Source organism: Herpailurus yagouaroundi, unplaced genomic scaffold, assembly GCF_014898765.1.
Source record: "Herpailurus yagouaroundi ecotype Mexico unplaced genomic scaffold, PumYag 28, whole genome shotgun sequence".
Taxonomy (NCBI): Eukaryota; Metazoa; Chordata; class Mammalia; order Carnivora; family Felidae; genus Herpailurus; species Herpailurus yagouaroundi.
Window position 1 is genome coordinate 1,077,193 of NW_024412376.1, and position 21,928 is coordinate 1,099,120.

Consider the following 21,928-nt stretch of genomic DNA (forward strand, 5'->3'; position numbering starts at 1 on the left):
GAAAGAAAGAAAGAAAGAAAGAAAGAAAGAAAGAAAGAAAGAAAGAAAGAAAGAAAGAAAGAAAAGAAAGAAAGAAAGGAGGGAGAAAAGGAAGGAAGGAAGGAAGGAAGGAAGGAAGGAAGGAAGGAAGAAAAAGAAAGAAAGAGAAAGAAAGAAAGAAAGAAAGAAAGAAAGAAAGAAAGAAAGAAAGAAAGAAGTTACATCTGAAGTGGAATGTAGTGTATGAATTATCACCTATATTAACTGTGATTTATGACTTCCCACAGTGATTGAAAACAAGTTCCGTGACATCAAGGTTTATATTTTAGTTGGGATGAAATAACTTAACAGAAAGTCTTTATCTTTCTATAGAGAAAAACAAAAGAAAAAAAAAACTATCATTTTTGTGCTGGAGAACAAAGCATGATCTGTCTTTTCTGACCCTCTCAGCTTATTTCATTATTTAGGTGACCAAGGCTCTTATTTAGTTGACCAAGTGCTAAATTCAGTTTTCTTGTAGGCACTCAGGAGGCAGTTCCCAAATAAACAAAGTACTTTTTAGGTCTAAGTGATTTGGCGTATTAGTTTCTCTTTCATTAAAAACAAGTTCCTTCAGTGTACTGGTGCATAGAGCTGTCCACTTCACGATGGCTAATGTCATTTTTATGTTATGTGTATTTTGCCACAATTTTTAAAAAGGTTACAATGGTAATTTTTATATTATGTATATTTTACAATAAACAAAAGCAAATTCCCTTTTTAAGGAAGACTTGTGTTTCTTATTTTATGTTTTCTCAAAGATGATGCTTTGTAAAAATATTTTTCTGCTTTTTTTAAATACAAAAAAATATTCCTTTTTGGGTCACCTAAAATCATGTGTAAGTACAACATTTTTAGACACACTGGTGCGAGGGCACATGGAGATACAGCTAAGATTGCTGTAGAAATGTACTGTTATTTTTATGGAACCTGTCAGATACTAGAGTGTTTACATTGGTGCCATGAAACAGTATTTACACACTACTTCAGGGAATTCACCCTAAAACAGAGAAGTGCCGTGTTTGAGGAAAATGGATATTTATTGAGTTCTTACTGTGTTACACACTATGGGAGACACTTTTTAAATATTATTTAACCCTCAATATAACCCTATGAAATATTTTTAATTCTCTTTTTTTTAGTTTATTTTTGAGAGAGAACTCAAGTGGGGGAGGGACAGAGAGAGAGGGAGACAATGGAATTGGAAGCAGAGGCCAAGCTCTGAGCTGTCAGTACAGAACCTGACACAGGGCTCAAACCCTCGAACCGCGAGATCATGACCTAAGCTAAAGTCAGATGTTTAACCAACTGAACCACCCAGGTGCCCCGAAATATTTTTGATTTTCTGATTATACTTAGGGGAAGACAGCCTAAGGGAGGTTTGGTAAGGGGCCATGCAGTTGTACAGCTAGGTGGCGGTAGAGTCAGCTTCAGGTATCACTGACTCCAAGCTTTTCCTGCACCACAAATTGCCTAGCCAGGGGCCACAAGGGAGTTAAACAGAAACCAACCTGAGTCCCCTCCCCATCCCTGTACCCCCTTCCTCCCTCCCCTCCTCCACCTCTCCTCACAGAAAACTGCCAGTCAGTCATTAGTGTTTGTTTCTGTTGTTGTTGTTTTAACAGAAGAAAGAATCCATGAAGAAAACACAAGATGAGGAACTAAAACAAATAGATGGGGAGAAAACCAAGCAGATTTATAAAAGCTGGAAAGAAGATTCAGAGTGGCAGGCATCTTGTGAGTACCTCAGGGCCTCCATAACACTTTAGACTCTCCAGGCCAATTCCTTCTCTTAATAAACAATCAAACTAGGAAGCACTTAAAATAGTTGTTGAGAGAATTATTACTAAGTTGTTACACAAAGGTTTATGAGTCTCTTTTTGAACAGTAGTAGAAAGGTTTTCCATTCATCTTTGTACCATCACAGCTGTCGTATCTATTTGATGGAATGGTATATAGCTATGAAAAAACATGTTTTAGAAGAGTGTTTAATGAATTTGGGATATGTTTATATCTTTTTTTTACTTGAAGAAGAAAAAATATTACAAAATAATATGAAAAACATCCTTTGTTTGTTTGTTTGTTTATTTTTAAGTAGGCCTCACATCCAGCATACAACCCAACATGGGGCTTGAACTCACAACCCTGAAATCATAACCTGAGCTGAGATCAAGAGTCAGACACTTAACTGACTGAGCCATCCAGGTGTCCCAAAAGATCCCAATTTTAAAATGCTCGAGTATATGAAGTAAAAGAACTGGAAGGTTATTAACATGTCGACATTAGTTTTTTTGGAGAGGTGCGATATGAGATTTATTTGAATTCTTGTTATCCTGTATTTTTCTAAATTTCAACATTGAACTCAACTTGGTAATAGAAGAACCCAGGAATAATCGGATATATCAGCATCCCTCCCATGCCTGTCACCTAACCCTGACTCCTTTTAGAGGTGGCACCACCAAAGATAGACCTCCTTAGGAAGAGCTCAGTGCAGGTGAAGGCAGAGCAGAGCCTGCTCAGGGATGCTAGGGGAAATGTTTGTTTGAAATAGCTGACCCAGAAAAAGGCTTACCTACCAGGTCATCCCTAGAGACCACTTGAGGGCGAGAACAGGAGTGGCAATGTTTGCAGGATGTGGAGAATACTGTGTTCAGTTCCATAACAGTGAATACCATTAACATGACACTTTTTGTGAAATGAAAACATTTGCAAGATCCAATCACTTCTATGCAGTGAAATTCTAGCGTAATGGAACATTTTTGGCATCTCTTTAAAGCCGAACCTAACAGGGTTTGACCAATAATGGCTGAAGTGCAAATACACACAATAAAAATTAGTCTTAACATCCTGCATTAGAGTCCTTTACCACTGTGTTGCCAAAACAAAAGCAAAACAAAACAACAAACCTCCTGCTTTACAAAGCAACATTAAAAGGTGACTTTGGGATGCTTTCATGTGTATCAACACATTCTCTGTGGTGAGAATCACTTTATTTTATTTTTTTGTTCTGGCGGGCCAATTTACATTTGGTTCAGTTCTCTGTGGACTGAGGAGTGGACATCACCACTCTTTCATCCTGTCCACAGCCAGGAGCCATGGCACTGAGGAGTTCCTCATAGTCTGCTCTTTGCTGGTGACATCCTGAGCTGCGTGTGTGAGGGATGTGACATCACCTCTTTTATTCAAAGACCCCCTGTCAGTTGGAATTCTCACTTGGTCTGTGACTCACCACTTGGTCTTGCCAACTGCAGGAAATTCTAAAACATGTACCCATGTTCTCCATTTCTATCTCCTCTTTTCCTCCTCCTCTTCCTTCTCCCTCTTAGAAAGTCCTAAAACTCCCAGAGAAAGATAGGAAGTCTGCAGTGAACATTGGGCAGTTGTGAATGTGCAAGCCTGAACTATGTGAGTCATAGGTGTTGACACTGATTGTTCATTGTCATCATCAGATGACAGAATCTCCCATCATCAGATGGGAGACTGCTCTCTCCACCAGCTAAGTCTTCTCACCATCTCTGTTGGCTGACCAGGGGCTTTCTCAACATGGCCCCCCCCCCCCCCCGCCTTGTTTTCCTAGTGCGAAAATCCAAAGCAGCTGATGAGAAGAGACGCTCTTTGGCTAAACAAGCGCGGGAAGACTACAAGAGGTTATCACTAGCAGCTGAAAAAGGAAGAAGCGGTGAGGGACCACAAAGCCCCCCAAGCATTCCACAGAAACCAAAAAGACCTCCGCTTCCACCCAAGCCTCTGTTCCTAACCCCAGCGGGATACCCTCGAAAGCCTCTTAGGTAAGAAGCCACACAGATGGCTTTAAGCATAACGGTGGAAACTGGCTGATTAAAGACAAACTGCATGATGAGCCATGGGGAGTGAAGGACCAGCTGGCTGCCTGTGAAATTAAATTCAGCCTCCCCTCCAAGCCTGTCTTCCTGAGATACCTGGTCTGGATTTGTCTCATTCTTATCTATAAATATCCACAGTTGTTGTAATTAAGATACCCAGTAATTTAGGATGCACATCGAGTTCAGTGCCTTCCTATGCTACTATCGCACCCCCACCCCCTTGGGCTGAAGGGGAGCCAATGAGGGGAGAAGCAGAAACAACAGGGGTTTCACCAGTGCTCAGTATTGCTCTTAGTAGGAAACAATATCAAAGTAGGAATCTAATGGCTTGCTGACTTTCATGGCTTCAGTAGAGTTATGTTTTCATTGCTCAGGATTAAAGGTTTGATGGTAATCCTTGTTCTGGGATACAGAGCCAAGCTCATATGTTGACATTTTGGAACTGTTCCTTTGTTGAATGAATACTTTTTTGGTCATAACGGTGCCTTTGCCTCCAAGGCTATGGGAAATTAGAACAATTTGTTTTGTAAAATCCCTGAAGAAAAATACAATGATATCATAGCAGAAACCCCTTTCCTTTATGTTACTTAACTGATTATAAAATTATTTTCTCCTGGATATCATATGATTTTTTTCCGTATTCTAATATGTAGAAAGGTGATAGTTAAAATATACCAGAGAAATCAAATAGTGATTGAGTGAAACAGAACTGTCTGAAAGCCTTGCCTTCTGAAATAAAAACTAAAAATACTTGGTTACAAACATGGAGAAATAAAAAGCAAACAGATCTCTCTTTGCTTGGAGACAGTAGTTATCTTCAGGGCTTTTCCTAAGGGAGATTATGACTTCAGAGGAAATAGGAAGGTGAACCTTTTCCTCTACTATAATTATTTCTACTTAACTAAAAGGTTCCATTTTGTGACTTGGGGACCCGAATTAAATGATCATGGTCTACAAAGTGACAGTTTGGGGAATCATTTTTTTTTCTTATGGACAAAAAACCCAAGAAAGGCAATCAGAAACAGGTATCCTCAAACTTCTGTGACCAGGTCACAAAGGTGTGAGATCCTGCACAGGGTCCTTTCCAGTGCCCAGGCTTGTCTGTGTATTGACCACAGATCCCCAGCAGGGCTGTTTGTGGACCTACCTCTGTTCTCCAGGCTCTTTTGAGGGTGGGACTGTGCCTTGAAATATGTCCTGACCCACAGTATTTTCAGAGCACAGTGTATGCGATTGACAGCAATGAAGGTGGCCTTTAATAAGGGTAATTCTTGTTTTGAGCTGTGCTCAGTTAGCTCATTTTTTCCAACTTAATACACTTGCATGAAATGCTTCTTGTGAGGCAGCCAGAATGGATAGGTTTTGGGCTGGGACAACAGTGATGACCGAGGTCAGCTAGGAGCCAGCCCAAGAAAAGACAGAGATTGGCTGTCCTCAGATGTTTTGCTTAATCTCCATAGAGTTTCCAAAGAAAAAGAACCTAATTTGAAAGCTAATTAGAGCACTCATCATGTAATCTTATGTGTGTGCAGTGTCTGATACCCAAAAAAGTCAACTATTATAGGCTACTTTCTCCAAAATGCTGTTTATGTATATATATGAATATGTACCTGCTTATATGTACATCTAACATATATGTCACATGTAACTCACAGTGACATGTGTTACCATAAAACGCATAAAGAGCCATACATTAATTTACATGACAGGTAGCCCAGTAGTTCATCCAAACTCCTCATTGTTTTCACACTAAATTCTGCTCAAAATTAGTGGGCTGTGGTGTGAGACTTGGAAATATGTTTATTACATTGCAATGTTACTTTTGTAATGGAAATTGACTTACATCCCAGAATTTAAGTTCTGCTACTGAATATATTTCAAAATGATTCTGCTGCTTCTATCTTTTTTTTTTTCTTTTACCAATCTTCATACATTTTTCTTTCTTTTTACTTTATAGTTCTGAGGCTATCTTTAACAGAACCAAACTTCTTCAAAGTTTGGGAGAGAAGAAAGCAAGTCAGGGAGATGGAAACAGAAAGAAGAGAAAGTTTAATAATGAAAATGTTAGGAAGGGAATTTATTTTATTGCATTTGATTTCTTTTGTTTGCAAGGACATGGCCCAAGGAAAGTAGTGCTGGGGTGTATTTCACTTTTTAGTACTTATTTTCTCAAATTTTAACTGGGAGTTAATGGAGCTTTTATTCACATTAAAAATGAATTAAATCTGTGTTTTAACACAGCAGTTGCTCATAGCCATGACTAGCCCCACAGGACCAGAAGGACAAGTGACAGATTTATGTTCCTTCCTATTTTTTTAAAATGTTATTTTTGAGAGCACAAGTTGGGGAAGGGCAGAGAGAGGGGGACAGAGGATTTGAAGTGGGGTCCATGCTGACAGCACCAAGCCCGATGTGGGGCTTGAACTCACATTGTGACCTGGGCCGAAGTCAGATGCTCAACCGACTAACCCCCCCAGGTGCCCCTCTTTCCTATTTCTTGACTAGCCCTCAAGGAATTGTATGATGGCAGTAATTAGGGGTATAACCTCCCCTTAGCTCAGCCCATGTAATTAGATTTTCAAATATATATAATATATACATGATTATATATATATAGGGTATATATGAGTTCTAAAGGCATTGTTTTCAAATTAGTTAAATCTAACTTGAAAAACATTTTCTAAATAACAGAAATCAGGAAGTGACAAGGATGGCATCCAGCTATGCCCAAGAGGAAATCATTCGGTGGTTTAAAGAGGAGCAGCTACCTCTGCGAGCAGGCTACCAGAAAGCCTCAGACGCCATAGCTCCCTGGTTCCATGGTGAGTACAGAGGTTCCCTCAATGGAACCTCATCTGGCGATGCACAGAGCTATGCTAATCCACCAGGAGGGCAAAAAGAATAAAGGCGTCCTTTTATTTGTGCTGCCCAAGAAGAGCCTTTGAAATTATTTTCACAAGGAGTTTTTCAAATGTTTCTCAGTGGGTTGCAAACTCATGATGAAATTAGGAAACAGTGAGTGGTTGTGGTCTCTGCATGTACTATGGGCTAATTTATCACCACAAATGAAATACCGCCGGGTGGGTGGGGAAGACAGTGCCTCCTGGTCACCTACACTAGGGCTCCCCTCAAAAGGCAGTGCCTGTTGTCCACCATCCACCATGAGTCAGATATGCCCTTGGTGTGGTGGGCAAGCATTGGTTTAGCAATCCAAAGGTCAGCTCTCCATTGACAGTTGAGTGACTTTGAGCAAATCATCTTCTTTTTCTGTAGCAAGTCAATTTAGCTAAGCCTCATTTTCCTCATCTATTAAATGAAGAAATTGAACTTTATGATCTTTAACCTAAAAATTCTATTACTTTGATCTATGTTTCCATTAAGTAGTTAAGGCTGCCAGGTGGGTTTGTTGAAGCCTGAGCAGATATTACCTAATAAGCCATTTAACACTAGAAATTTGATTAATTCAAGTCCTCTGTGTACCCAGCACACATTTCACTGACTGCTTAGTTTCTTGGACTTCAAGAAAAGAAGCGGCTTCTTGCCTCAGCTTGCTTCTGTAATGTCTGTGGTTGATTTGGACTAATTGGCTCTATGTACAACAAAAGTGCTTTAAGAGAAAAATAAAGTTCTCTCACAGAGCACACTTGTCGCAAAGGGTATATTGGTTTGAATCATGTTGAATCATGTTTAACTAGTATTCATGTCACACATAAATATATCCACAAAAATAGGCTCCCAACCCTATAATATGGCAAACTCTTCTAAAAAGAAAAATATTATTTGTAATAGGCTTTCTGCTAATGGGCTGCTTTTGCAGTCAGATCATTATGGAACTGTCTAGCTTTCCTTGAAAATATGTGTTCTTTGGCAATTTAGGCCTTAGTAATTGTCCATTCCCTGAGGAGCCCCTCCCCCTCCTAGGACTGAATCGTAAGCCTCCATTCTTCCTATTCTTCTTGGAAGACATTGGAAGAAAGAGGGACATCAGTGTCAAAAGATGAATAGAAAGAACATGGCCAATTACACGTTAGCCCCACTGTTTCATATTGCCCCCCCTTTTTTTCCTTTTTATGATAAGCACTGAGGAAATCAGTACTTTGTAGTTTCTGTGTCATTGGGCAGAAGATGCTGTCATCCCTGATTACAAGGGTGGCAGTTCATTGGAACAGCAGGAAGTGAGACATTGAAAATGTTGGTTCATGTAATTCAAAATCCTGGTACTTTAACAGGCAGTTCTATTTGAAACAGTTGATAAAAGTGAGAAAGACAAAGTTGAACTAAAAATCCAGTTGGAGCTTTGATTAAAAAATAAATTCTTGAGTTTTAATAACTTATTAGTTGCAATTGTTACTTGTTTATTTTCATTTGTATAAATATTTATCATAGTCATAAGCAAAATAAATAATATACAGTATAATGTAAATAATATGATATTAATAGTCATTAAGTCATTATCTTCTGTTTTAAGAAGACAAAATTTCACATGTTTCTATGACAAAGATGGATAATATCTTATATTTTTAAAATATAATTGTTTATTGCTCATGAGCCCTGTTTGAAATACTGGGATGGTAGCTCTTGTATTGGTTTGCCATCTTCCTCCATTATCATGCACTCCATAAACTGCCTTTCTTATGTTACTGTTTTGGTCAGCTAATTTTTCACTGTGGAAGTCACACTTTTACCCTTTTCTTTTAATTAGCTTTAGACAGGATGAGTGGGTAGAGGACAAGGGAAATGAAAACTACTGGATCTCTGGCTTGTGGCGCTAGGCAGAAGGTGGCATGCTATCAGCTGGAAGAAGGACCACAAGAGGATGGGAGATTAAGGGGCAAAAAGAAGAGGGGAGACAATGAGCTTATCTGGGATATGATGAGTTTGAAATGTCTTTGGGGCAGTCATATGAAAATATCCCTTTGGAAATTGAATTGATGGAACAATGTTAGAGATAATATATTGGAGTTATCAGCACCTAATGAAAAGCATGGGAGGGATGAGGTTTTTCAGGAGTGAATTGGGAAGAATGATGAGAGAAGAACAAGGACAAGACCCTGGGGAGCACTAACATGCATTGTGATGGCGCCAGATCTTTGTCTCAGGTGTCCCTCCTCACTTGGGATAATAATGAGATGAATATCTGTCCATGGGGGCCAGTATTAGAGGCAGTAAAGTAGGATATTGTCTGATCTCCTAGATGTAAGAGCTTGGAAAATCCCAAGTACAAGAGAGATCCTGAAATGCAGTGCTGAACTCTACTTCCTGAGCATCTTTTGATGATCTCAAGCACATCTAGATATGCCATCTCCCCACTTCTCTCTCAGCAAGCTTTTTTCAGAGACCACAAGGTCTCAACTTTTACTGGACTTTTGGTACCATTGGTTATGTGGGACTTGTGGGAGAACCCATTGAAGATTCTCAAGTTCTTTTACACTTTTTGTTAGTTTTCCTTAGAGCCAGAGCACATTTCTAGCTTTTACATGGTTCAGTTTGGTGTTAGGACCCAGATGGAATGACTTGCTGACATCTCTTAGCTGCTTCCCATGTTCCTTCCTAGTAGCCTGGAGACCAGGGAGCTGATGTACACACTGGCTCCTTCCCAGGATGCTTTCCCACCTGCTCCCTGGGAAGAACCTCCCTGCAAATTTGTAGGCCACCTTACTACACTGTGCAACCACAGAATCATGAAGAATACTAGGAAGCCCCAGCAGTCTTGACAGAGGGCCTTGTGAAGGAATTTTGTAGTGGGCATTTTTCTAATTTTTTAATATTCTGCAAAGGTAATTCATGTTAGTTAATTTGGAAATGTTATACTCACACTCATTTAGGAGGACTGCTGGGAAAACTACAGTGTATGTCCCAGAGCATCTTGCCTTGCTGCTAAGCCCCTTCAGTAGGAGAAAGTTCTGGACTTTGTCACCACGTGAATAACTAATCTTGATCTCTCATCTGCCCTCCTTTATCAGCCTCCTAACTGGTCTCCATCTTTCCTCTGCTGTCCCCCGTTTTCAACATAATCAAACTGCAATGAGAGTACAACCCAAATTCCTCCCTGGGGCTCACAAAGCTGGCTTGATCCACCCCTGATTATTGCTCCGGCCCCATCTTCGAAGAGCCCTACCTTGATCACTGCTCTCCACCACACGTTTCCCTTCTATCCCTGACACACCACACTTACCCCTCTCTTAAGACCTCTGCAATTGTTTCTCCTGAAGATCCTTCTATGGCCAGCCTCTTGAGGAGCTGACTCACGTGACTGTGGAGGCTTGCTGGGCCCCAAATCTGTTGGGTAGGCCAGCAGGCTGGAGACTCGGGGAAGACTGAGCTCGAGTCCAAAGGCTGAACACTGGCAGAATCCCTTCTTGCTCAGGCAAGGTCAGTCTTTGTTCTTTTAAGGCCTTCAACTGACTGGATGAGGCCTACCCACATTATGGAGGATTTTTCTCCCTTTCCTTATTAAAAAAAAATTTATTATAAACTATTTTGAACAAAAAGTACAAAGGAAGCTATGACTAAGACCAACGCTGTAGCAAATGTTATATCTACTTTCCAGGATACAGTACAGTGAATGTTAGAAGCCATATTTACTTCATATCTATTTTTCTTAATAAGAAATAAAACCTGGAGCACCTGGGTGGCCCAGTCAGTTGAGCATCTGGCTCTTGATTTTGGCTCAGGTCATGATCTCACAGTTCGTGAGATCAAGCCCCATGTCTCTAACAGTGTGGAACCTGCTTGGGATTCTCTCTCTTCCTCTCTGTCTGCCCCTCCCCCACCTCTCTCACTCTGTCTCAAATAAATAAATAAACTTAAAAAAAAAAAAGGAAAGAAAGCCTGAAAGAATTAAGGCACCCTCTTTTACTGCCTTTTTGATTCTGTATACTTCTCTCCCAGGGGGTGAACCACTCTTTTGAAATTATCCTTTCATTTTTATTCTCTCATTTTTGTACTCTCATTATATATGTAGATGTCTGTGAATTTTTATAAAATATATTAAGATATATTGAACGTATACATACTTCTATAAAACATGCAATCTTGTGTTTAACATTTACATGGTATCATGCTATAGGCATTGTTCTGCAACTTGAGTTTTCTCCCAACATTATGTTGTCTGGATTTTTCCTTTTTTATAAATGTAGACTGGCTCATTTATTTTACCTATTGTGCAGTATATTATATGTTATTTATAATACATAAAGTGTAAACATACAATGCTTTATATGTGTTTAATAATTATATTTGTATGTTATTATACACACTATCATTATTCATTCATCCCTTCTATATTTGGTATAGTTTTGTTTTGTTTTGTTTTGTTTTTTGCCATTACAGAAAATGATGTGGGGTATATACTTTTGGACATACCTCATTGTACACATATGTGATAATTTCTTCAGGGTGTGTATCTAAAAGTGGAATTGCTAGGAGGGTAGGTTACATGAATCTTTTTTTTTTTTTAATTTTTTTTTCAACGTTTTTATTTATTTTTGGGACAGAGAGAGACAGAGCATGAACGGGGGAGGGGCAGAGAGAGAGGGAGACACAGAATCAGAAACAGGCTCCAGGCTCCGAGCCATCAGCCCAGAGCCTGACGCGGGGCTCAAACTCACAGACCGCAAGATCGTGACCTGGCTGAAGTCGGACGCCTAACCGACTGCGCCACCCAGGCGCCCCAAATCTTTAATTATATTGAATATTGCCAAATGCCCTCTAAAGTGATTATATGAATCTCTACTCCCACTAGCAATCTTTAAGAGTTTCTATTTTCCTACATACTTACCATGCTTGGTGTTGCCAAACTTTCATTTTCCCTTATTCTTATGGGTCCAAAGTGGAATCACCTTATTTTATTTTTTTTATATTAAAATTTTTTTTAACGTTTATTTATTTTTGAGAGACAAAGAGACAGAGCATGAGCAGGGGAGGGGCAGAGAGAGAGACACACACACACAGAATCTGAAGCAGGCTCCAGGCTCTGAGCTGTCAGCACAGAGCCTGATACAGGGCTCAAACCCATGACCATGAGATCATGACCTAAGCCAAAGTTGGGCACTTAACCAACTAAGCCACCCAGGCGCCCCTCACCTTATTTTAATTTGCACTGATTTGTAGTGAGGCTGAGCCTTCCATGGTTCCTGGATAGGGGGGGGTCTGTAATTACTTATAATCTTTTGACTATTTTTCTAGTCAGTTGAGTTTTTAATATTAATTTGTAGGATTTTATATATTCTGGATAGTAAGCCTTTATTAATTATATGGGTTGCATATATCTTTTCCTAGACTACGTATTTTAGATTTTTGGCACATTTTGAGGCATAGAAGTTTTTCATTTCAGTGAGGTTGAGTGTAGCTATTTTTCCTTTATGGTTTTTGCTTATTGTATAATATATAATCCACCTGTAATTTATTTTTGTATATGATATATGGTATAGACACCTAATTTATTCTACATGTGAGTAGCCAGTTCTCCCAGTATCATTCATTAGTCTTCCTTTTTCCACTGATTTGTAATGCTCTCGCTGTTGTATACCAAGATCCTGTTTCTGGGAATTACTATATATTTATATTATGTCTTTATATCTATTAGAACAAGTTCTCCCTCTTCCTATTTCTTTGAAATTGTCTTTCTTGGCCCCACATAGCTCACATGGCTTTTAGGGGCAACACATCAAGTTTTAAAATGCTTGTTGGGAATTTTAATAGAATTTCATTGAATTTGTAGATTAATTTGGAGATATAATTGCCATCTTTATATTATTGTATTTTTCCATCCATGAACATAGTAAATTTCTTCTTATATTTCTTTTAAATCATTAAATAAATTCCCCATATAGGACATGCACCTTTTAAAAAAAAAAAAAAAAGGAAAACTAGATTTAGTTCTAGGTATATAAATTTTTTTTCTGTTTTGAAAGGGATTTTTAAAAATTACATAATTGGTGGTTGATGCTGTAAAGAAATTGTGTTTTTATATGTTGATCTTAAATTCATTAATACTGTTGAAATCTCTTATTATTTCTAATTGTTTGTCAGAAGATTCTGTTAGAGCTGCAATTTTTTGAGGACCTAATATGTGCCAAACATTACATTGAACACTTTGAAGGAGGTAACTTTTATTTCCACTTTATAGAATAAGAACTAGGAACTAAGATGTGAAGTTCTTTTTGGACTTCTAACACTAGTGGCAGTATTCAGAGCCAGATCTATTTTACTTCAAAGTCACAGCATATCTGACCACTAACACAAGTGGGAACATCCATGTCATGTTTTTTATATAACTTGGAATTTAAATCAGTGAACAGTAATACCACAGAGATTTGTTTCTCCAATAAATGGATTAATTCACTAAATCTTACAGTCAGTGGTGATGTAAAGTGTCATGGAATCTTCACCCAGCATAAGTATGCCCCATCCCCACCTCTGAGAATAAGGAAAAAGCACGTTCTTGTCCAGACACTATTTTGCTCAATCCCAGGGAGAATTTTAAGAGGCAGATATGTAACATTCAAATGTTTAATAAAATGCCCCAAGGACACAAGGGTTTGGGGTAATAGAAATACAATCTATATTATTATTGTGTTAGTAGTTACCCAATTGTATACATTTGTCAAATTCAATCATTTGTACACTTAAAATTGGAAAATTTTTATTGTATATAAATTATATCTCAAGCTGACTTTTAAAAATGAAGACCCCAGTGGGGCGCCCAGTTGGTTAAGCATCTGACTTTGGCTCAGGTCATGATCTTACAGTTCGTGGGTTCAAAACCCCGCGTTGGGCTCTGTGCTGACAGCTCAGAGCCTGGAGCCTGCTTCCAATTCTGTGTCTCCTTCTCTTTCTGCCCCTCCCCTGCTCACACTCTCTCTCAAAAATAAATAAATGTGAGAAAAAAAATGTTTTTTTCAATGTACAGCCCAAGAAGCACAGAGTTTCCTTGGCTCTTAGCATGGAAAGGGGGTACAACTGATCCTTGAACAATGCAGGGGGTGGGGTGCCAACTTCCTGCACAGTTAAATTTTGACTTCCCAGAAACTTAACTACTAATATCCTACTGTTGACCAGAAGCCTTACTGATAACATTACAGTTATTTTGTATGTTATATGTATTATGCCTGTATTCTTATAATGAAGTAAACTAGAGAAAACATTATTAAGAAAATCATAAGGAAGAGAAAATGCATACAGTACTATTTTTATTTGAAAAACACCCACATATAAGTGGGCCATACAGTTCAACCCTGTGTTGTTTGAGGGTCGACTGTGTAGTACAGGCTTCTCACAAGACTCCAAGACCAGATCCCCTAGATCTGGGTATGTTCGTCTCCTCTGTAAAATGGGGATAATGATATCTACACTATAGAGTAGGGTTTTTGTTGTTTTGTTTTGTTTTGTTTTGTTTTGTTTTGTTTTGTTTTGTTTTGTTTTTAAAGTACATCAGGGGCACCAGAGTGACTCAGTTGGTTAAGCGTCTAACTCTTGATTTTGGGTCAGGTCATGATCCATGGTCTCTGCCCTCTCCGGCATTTGCTCACTCTCTCTATCTCTCTCTCTCTCTCAAAATAAATGAATAAACATTAAGAAAAAAGTTCATCAGCTAATATATGTAACGTGCTTAGAACAGTGCCTGGCGCGTAGTGTTTCTGTTGTTATGGCTTACCAGAACTGAACGGCTTGAGAGTAAATTCACCCTTCCTGTTCTCTCTGCTTTTCTCTTCTTTAGAATCCTAATCTTGCCACAAAATACTGTCATAACAGCATCATATATGAAGAATAAGTAGCACTTCAATAAAATAGATCTTTATTACTGCAAAAACTGTCCTATGCTGTTTTGACAAGTATTTATTTAGGGCTTGTCCTTAAAAATCCCAGAACCTAGGAGGTCACCCCAGAAGGCAACAGGAATTTGGAAGGACAAAAGAACAACCACCCCCAAAACAGGGAATAAAGTTGTTTGGAAAACTTGAGCAGAACATTGCCAGTTTAGGTTGAGCACGATGTTGGGAGGGAGGGTGCAGAGAGATGGGAGTGAGTCCTGGAATTGCTAAAGCCGTATCTTCTGTTTTCTAAATTTAAATCTCCTGTATACTGTAGTTAAGTCTGTTTGGTTTTGTTTCCTTAAAAAGGATTATTTTCTTCTCTCTTTGTCACCCTCCTTTCATTGTGTTGGACTATCTTGACCCTCAAATACAGTGCTTATTTTTATACATTTTCTTCTTGCATCTGGTTGGTCACAATGCTATTAGCAGTCTTTAAAACACATGTTATTGTCTAGAAAGTTCGTAAAGTTCGTGATTAGTGTTGGAGAGTCCTCCTGGCTAAATTTAACATCCTTCAAAGTCATTTTACTTATTCTGGTTCATGAATAGGAGTATCCAAAGTGTGTAGATATATAATTATCTGTACTCACTAACATGCTTTTTTACACTTCTTAGAGCAAAGGGCCAACAAATAAATAAAACTGAAGTTTGAAAGTCTGTTCAGAAACCCACAGACTCCTATCTTCATTCCCTCCATTAGCATTTCCTATCTCCTGTTAATACATGACAGTGTTCAGGAGCTTAGAATTCATCAGGGACTGGGAATAGGAAGGTGGGGAAAAGCTAGCAATAAGTGTATAAACAAATTTCTGATTTAGGAATTTTCTAATTGCTTCTGTTGTTAGAGGATTCACATATTTGCTTTAAGCATCAAGAGTTGATCATTATTCTGCTGAAATGTAATGAACATTCCTTATTCAAATATGAACATAATTAGACTGTTGATGAAGTATTTCCATCCTGATTTGTTTCTTGTGGATGTCTTTTGCTTTCATGGTTTATAACTGAACCTGCCTCTAAATGCTTCAGTCCCAATATTTTATATTTTAAGCTACTTAAAAAGCAAATCCCTTTAACATCTGTGGGATTTCAATATAGTTCACACTGCAGCTATTTTGATTGCTTCCATTTCTGACACATCCTCCAAATTTTCATTCTCCTTGGAAAGCAAGCCCTATCCATTTCTGAGGAGGCAGTTGCTGTCTGGGACTTAAGTTCCCTAGAGCCAACTGTCCAAGTGGAGTCCCGTGTCCCTGTCCTTCGGCAGTGTGCTGGCCTGCAGCCCCTGCCACACAGGCCTTGAGGACCAAGTGCATACAACAGGAGAGATTGTGTGGACAGAGTCTCAGAGACTGCCCAAGATTTCCTTCAGGCTAAAATTTTAACGAACGTGCGAATTGGCACTCATAAGTGATAATCTGTCCTTTGACTATTTTGCCGAGGAGTGGCGATTTCTTAACTGTGCAGCCAGCAAAATTTGCCCCCCTCTTACAAAGAGATTTTCAAGTTTCTTCCTTTACTAAGCACTGCCTCATTTACATATATGATTCCTACACTGCGTAGGGTGGGTAGGTTGTAGGCAGCAGCGAGAATATGTCCCTGTGTGAGTGTGGCAGGGAAGGACTAGTGCAGGCCCCTTCCCTGCCAGCCACTGTCCTACCCTTGAGAGGGACCAGCATGGCCTTAGCAAGGAACCCTGGGAATTCACCTACATTTTAGCATGAAGCCTTCATCTACATTAATGGCATCAAAACACTTTGAATTATTCTCCATAGTTCTCCTGTCTGACTGCCTAGGATTCAGATTTCCAAACTAACTGAAGACAAAACATAAAGAAGCTAAAGCTACATACATTTATTCAGATTTGAGAAGAGCTAGCTTTTCGGCAGCAAATACTATGCATCATTGTGGGTTGTGTCTTTGTTTTTTCCCAAGACCCTGACTTTTCTCATAAATGACCCAGTGTAGCAAACCAGTTGCAAAAACATTAGTATGTATTTCCATTAATGTTCAGAATAGTCCATTAACCCCAAAGACCTTGCTTACTTGAGTTTTGCAAATGATGCACCTATCCTCATCCTAATGCTGCCAGCCACTGGGAGTCATGGCCTGCATGTTCCTGGGACCCTAAGCTTCCCATTACTGGTGCCCAGGCTCCAGTGTTATTTCACACTGTGCTCTTGGAGGGACCAAGAGGGACCAAGCAGGCAAGGGAAGGGTGGAGGGGCCGGGGGGGGGGGGGCCTGCGGCAAAAGAGAGTGACCTGCTTTGGGGGTTTGACTTCAGATTTTTTATGGAAAGGGGGATCCTGGTATTTAGAGAATTTTTTTTAATGTTTATTTTTGAGAAAGAGCACGATTGGGAGAGGGGCAGAGAGAGGGGGACAGAGTATCTGAAGTGGGCTGACAGCAATGTGCCCGATGAGGGGCTCTAACTCATGAACCATGAGATCATGACCTGAGCGAAAGTCAGATGCTCAACTGACTGAGCCACCCAGGTGCCCCTTTTGAGAAGTATTTTTAACCTATGGTTTTGTTGTCAGAATTTTCTTTGTTGTCATGTGGTTTCTTTATAAAATTTGGATACTCTTTATTCTGGGAAAGGAGGCGGCAGTTGTAGTGGTTAAGAGAACATCTTAAGGGTCAAATCCCAGCCCCATCAACCAGCTGTGTGGCCTTAGGCAAGTCACGTGACTTCCGATCTTCTGTCTCCTCTGTGTAATGCAGACAGTGATATCATCTGCTTAATAGGATCATTCTAACAATTCAATGAGTTAATATATGTGAATATTTAGAGCTGAATGTGACACATAGTAAGCCCTAGTTAATAAGTGTTAATCATTAAGGTAATGATGAAAGAACAAATTATGTGATTTTTATTCTTGAATTATTAAGGAAACATGAATAATATTTTAAGAGCTCTATTTTTCCTCACCCCTAAGGTGCCTGAGACCCCAAGGGTGAGAGCTCTACATCACCATACATCTCCCCCCACCATATAGAGAATCTAGGGCAGGTCCCAGGGCCTCTCCAAAAATACTTCCTGTAAATACTGAAGGAGTTAAAGAAAGCATAAGGTGGAAGGGAGCTGAAGGGGGGAAATATAGAGCTCTCGTCCAAGTTTAAGACCTCCTATGGATAGCATGTGCCCTTTGCGTCTGGCAGGGTTGCTACTTGGAAATGAGTTCTTCTAAAACTCAGTTTTTCTTTTACTCACCCCTAACCTTGGCACTTTGCAGTGTGGGACTTTGATGTCACCTTAACAGCAGAGATGTGTTCCTTCATGTAAGTTGTCTTAGTGCCATCCCCTCCTTGCAGGGTTTTCTGGGCAGCCCAAGAGGCAGAGAGTGTGGGACAGATGACAGAAGAAGGAGTGAGGGCCTCCTGGCAGAGCTCTGGAAGGGCAGCAGCCTGCAGGCAGCTCTCAGCAGACCTGATGCTGCTTAAGGAGAAAGCTGAAACTCTCTGTGCTCCGCAATGGGAATCCTGAGCCATGGGGAGGTTGCAGAGGTTACCGATGTGTTGCTCCTACATCCAGGCAACTGTACTTGAGTAATCACTGAAAAATGCATCTTCTTTATGTTGCCCGGGTGAGAAATGTGTGAAGTAAATACTGTAGTTTACTTTCAGCCAACTTCAGGAAAACTTCATGAGCCTGTGGGGTTAAAAAACAAAATACTTGAATAAGAGACAAGAGACCTGAAACCATCACTAACTAATCCTATAACCTTGGGCACATACCTTCTGTCCTTCAGTTTTCCCATCTGTGTGGTGATGATAATAATACCAGTTCTGTTCATTTCGAGTTGTTTGAGAATTAAATAGTAAATAGTAAATAGAAGCTCGTTGAGCAGTGTGAAACACTAGCACAGGGGTAGTATTCAGGTTGAGTGGATGAGAGCCTGGACTCTGGGGTGAGACTGCCTGGGCTCAAGAGCAGCGCTTCTCCTGGCCTACCTCAGTGACCTTAAACACATTATGATGCTCTCTCTGATGCAGATTTTCTCATCTGTGATTTGAGAGTAGGAACAGTACCTGCTGTCAGGCCGCTTTGAGGATTAAATGAAATAATGCACCCTTTGAGTAGTGCCAGGCAGACATTAAGAACTCTACATGTTATAGGTATTTGGTTACCTTTCATCTGATTTTGAAACACATATTTTCCAGGTTCTGGAAGTAGGGCATACAGATGTACACATATAAACAAAGTTAGCAGTCCTTCAGAGAAACATGAGGGCATCCCTTGTCTCTACCGATAACAATGCTCTACCAATAACAATAGGGGCAGTAGCTGCATAGAAGTGTCCTAGAGAAGAAAGTTTCTGGCTTGATTCTAAGACAGAATTACTCATTAGTTCTTTTCTGGGCATCTTCTAAGTAGCAGGTGCTGAGAGTGTGAAAATAAATCAGTTGCCCTCCATGAGATCACAAGGAGGTGGGGCAGGGAGACACAGAGTAGTAGAATGTGCTGTGAGTACGCTGACAGAGCTGTGGATGGCACCTGCCAGGATGGAGGGGGAACCAGGTGAGACCCTGGATAGACCAGGTGAGTCTCAGGTGGAGGTGGGAACCAGGTGCTCAGCAGGTGTAGAGGAACATTGACTTACTACTCAGGGAGAAGTCAGAAACCTTCATGCTATTTTCATGCTATTGAGTTGAATCTTGGAGGATGAGTAGGCATTTTCCAGGAGGAAGCTGTGGAGAAGGGCATCCCAGAGAACTGCCCTTCTTCTGTGAGGTAGTTGCTGTCACTTGATTTTCAACTAGGGCCATGCTAGAATTTCTGAGTTATTTAGAGTTTCTTAAGATCTGTTCACCCTCTTTTCTGCAAAAAATAGTCTTCCTGGGCCTGTCATGGAGGTCTGCTTTCATCCCAGTGGGGTTTAGAGTTGTGCTGTCCAATATGGTAGCCACTAACTATATGTGACTCTTTATACCAAAGTTAATTAAAATTAACATTAGAAGTTGGGGCTCCTGGGTGGCTCCATTGGTTGGATGTCCGATTCTTGATTTGGGCTCAGGTCATGATCTGGTGGTCATGGGATCGAGCCCTGTGTGGGGCTCTGGGCTGAGAGTGGAGCCTGCTTGGGATTCTCTCCCTCTCTCACCCTTTATCTCTTCCCTGCTTGTGCACACGCTTTCTCTCAAAAAATAAAAAAAAATAATAAAAATAAAAATTTTTTAAATAAAATGAAAGTTTGAGGCTCTCAGTCACACTGGTCACATTTCAGGTGCTCAGTAGCCATATATGGTTAGTGGCTTCCACGTGGCCAGCCCAGACATGTCTATCACCACAGAAAATTCTGTTGAATAGTACTTTTCTAGAGAGTGCCCTGGCATCACACACAGAAGGTAGTGGGACATTTCTCTCGGCTCCCTCTCAACTCCTTCTGTTATGAAACTCCATGCTGGGTATTCAGGCCCTCAGGGGTTTCAGCTAGTTCTGCGCCAGGGTCTTTAAAAGCCAGAAGCCATCCAGTTAGACCTTATGCAGTGACATCTGCTTCCTTTTGGACTGGAGTAGTCCCGCCACACCCTGCCTGGATTCAGCTTAAAACAGAGCATGGGAGGGTGAAGATCTGATTCATTTCAAAAATTGAGGAAGTAAAAGAAAGCTTTTATTTACCCCTCTTCACTAGCACAGAAATCCTCCTATGAACTCACATAGGCTTGGTTCTTGTAATATGTGTGAAGAGAGCTGGTCAGAGGGAACTTGCTTGGAGGTGACACTGCCTTTAGGGGGCTTGGACGAAGACCGCTGCTCTAGAATTCTTAGAGTCATGCACAGGGGTAAATCAGGGAATGATCAGTACTGTAAGGAGATTGCCCGAATCCAGGTGATTAATATCTGATGCTGGATTTTGGCTTTGTGTTCAAGAACTCTCTTTGCAGGCAGACAAAGCTCACTGCTTGGTAGCGATCATAGCCAGGCATCCCTGGATGTGCCCACTGCCCTCGATGGAACAACAGATTATATTTGGACCAGTATCATCAGAGGAGCCAAAAGAATGTGCTCCTCAGAAATGATAATCCTGTTGTAAAGTAAAAAGAACAAAGCATCCTCTCCATAACACTTAACTTCTGAACCTGCTGTCAGTACCATTGTGTTCAAGTCTCCATTATGACTTGTGATTCGCCTCAAAATCATTTTATTGTGTTCCAGTGTCTCTGGAGATTACACAGTGCCAAGATCTGCGTGTAATGGGTAATAATTACAGTTTGAGAGGTTTGGGGGAGTTTGATTTACAGCTACTGCGTGACCTGATTTTAGGAGGAGTTTAACCTACCTTAACCCAGGTTCAGTTATAATTTTCCAGAGTAGCTTTCATTTTAGGAATCTAAATCCATCTGGATAACATGCTGATGTTATAAATTATAACATCTACCCCATCTGTTGAAGTAACTTGCAGTTTCAGAGTTAGCCTGTCAGTAAGTCTGCAAGAAGAGAGAAATCTTTTTTCCAGAATGCTGCTTCTCCTTCACTAGTGGTTTGTTAGCCCCTCACCTCTGAAGGGGAGTTTTCAGTGTCAGTGAAAAATCTCCCTGGTTCCATAACAATCAAACACAGAGTCTTGAGACCTCAGTCATGTTTAGTCTCAGGGCAAGCTAGTTACCTGTTGCCTTGTTTCAGCTTATGGTTGTCCTCTGGAATCTATCAATAGGATGAGGTGTGTCTAAAAAGGTACAACAGACCAACAGTAGCAGCAGGTCCATATCTGTTAGAATTTAATATGCGTATCATTTGAGCACCTACAGTGGACAGTTTAGCAGCTAATCCAAGAGGCTTACCAGTATCAGTGGTGCCACAGATTGTGTTGGCCCAGTCTTGTCAAGGATAGGGCAGAAAGGTAACTGGATGTAATGGAGGTAAAGCACAGGCTTTGGTAACCCTGCTGGGCATCAGCGCAGTAGAGCTGGAGGCCCGAGGAGAGAGGTTGTGACTCTTCTTCTGTTTCAGAGATGCTTCCTATCTATGAGTGGGGGAATCTTCCAAGCCTTTCAACATCCCCAGTTCTTATCCTGGTGTTTCACTGGGGTTGAGCCTCACAGGGGTTGAACGCTCTGACTTCAAGGTGCAGGCCCTGGGGCCTCCTGAATGGTGCATGGGAGAAGAGAAGGCAGGAGAAGGGCTGAGTGGTTCGTCTTGGCTGGGAAAGAACAGATGATTTTTTTAAAAAAAATTTTTAATGTTTATTTTTGAGAGAGAGAGAGAGACAGAACATGAGTTGGGTAGGTGCAGAGAGAGAGGGAG

At 40.4% G+C, this 21,928-nt stretch overlaps 1 protein-coding gene across 4 annotated transcripts in view; it reads left to right on the forward strand.

Moving 5' to 3' along the window:
- The window catches only part of SH2D4A (SH2 domain containing 4A), a 63,011-nt gene that overhangs the window by 37,623 nt on the left and 3,460 nt on the right, over positions 1 to 21,928 (forward strand). For all 4 annotated transcript variants that reach the window (XM_040443404.1, XM_040443193.1, XM_040443322.1 and 1 more), the window contains 3 exons: positions 1,644 to 1,755; positions 3,596 to 3,806; positions 6,552 to 6,682. In XM_040443404.1, the coding sequence (XP_040299338.1) occupies positions 1,644 to 1,755; positions 3,596 to 3,806; positions 6,552 to 6,682 (454 nt within the window). The remainder of the gene's footprint in view (positions 1 to 1,643; positions 1,756 to 3,595; positions 3,807 to 6,551; positions 6,683 to 21,928) is intronic.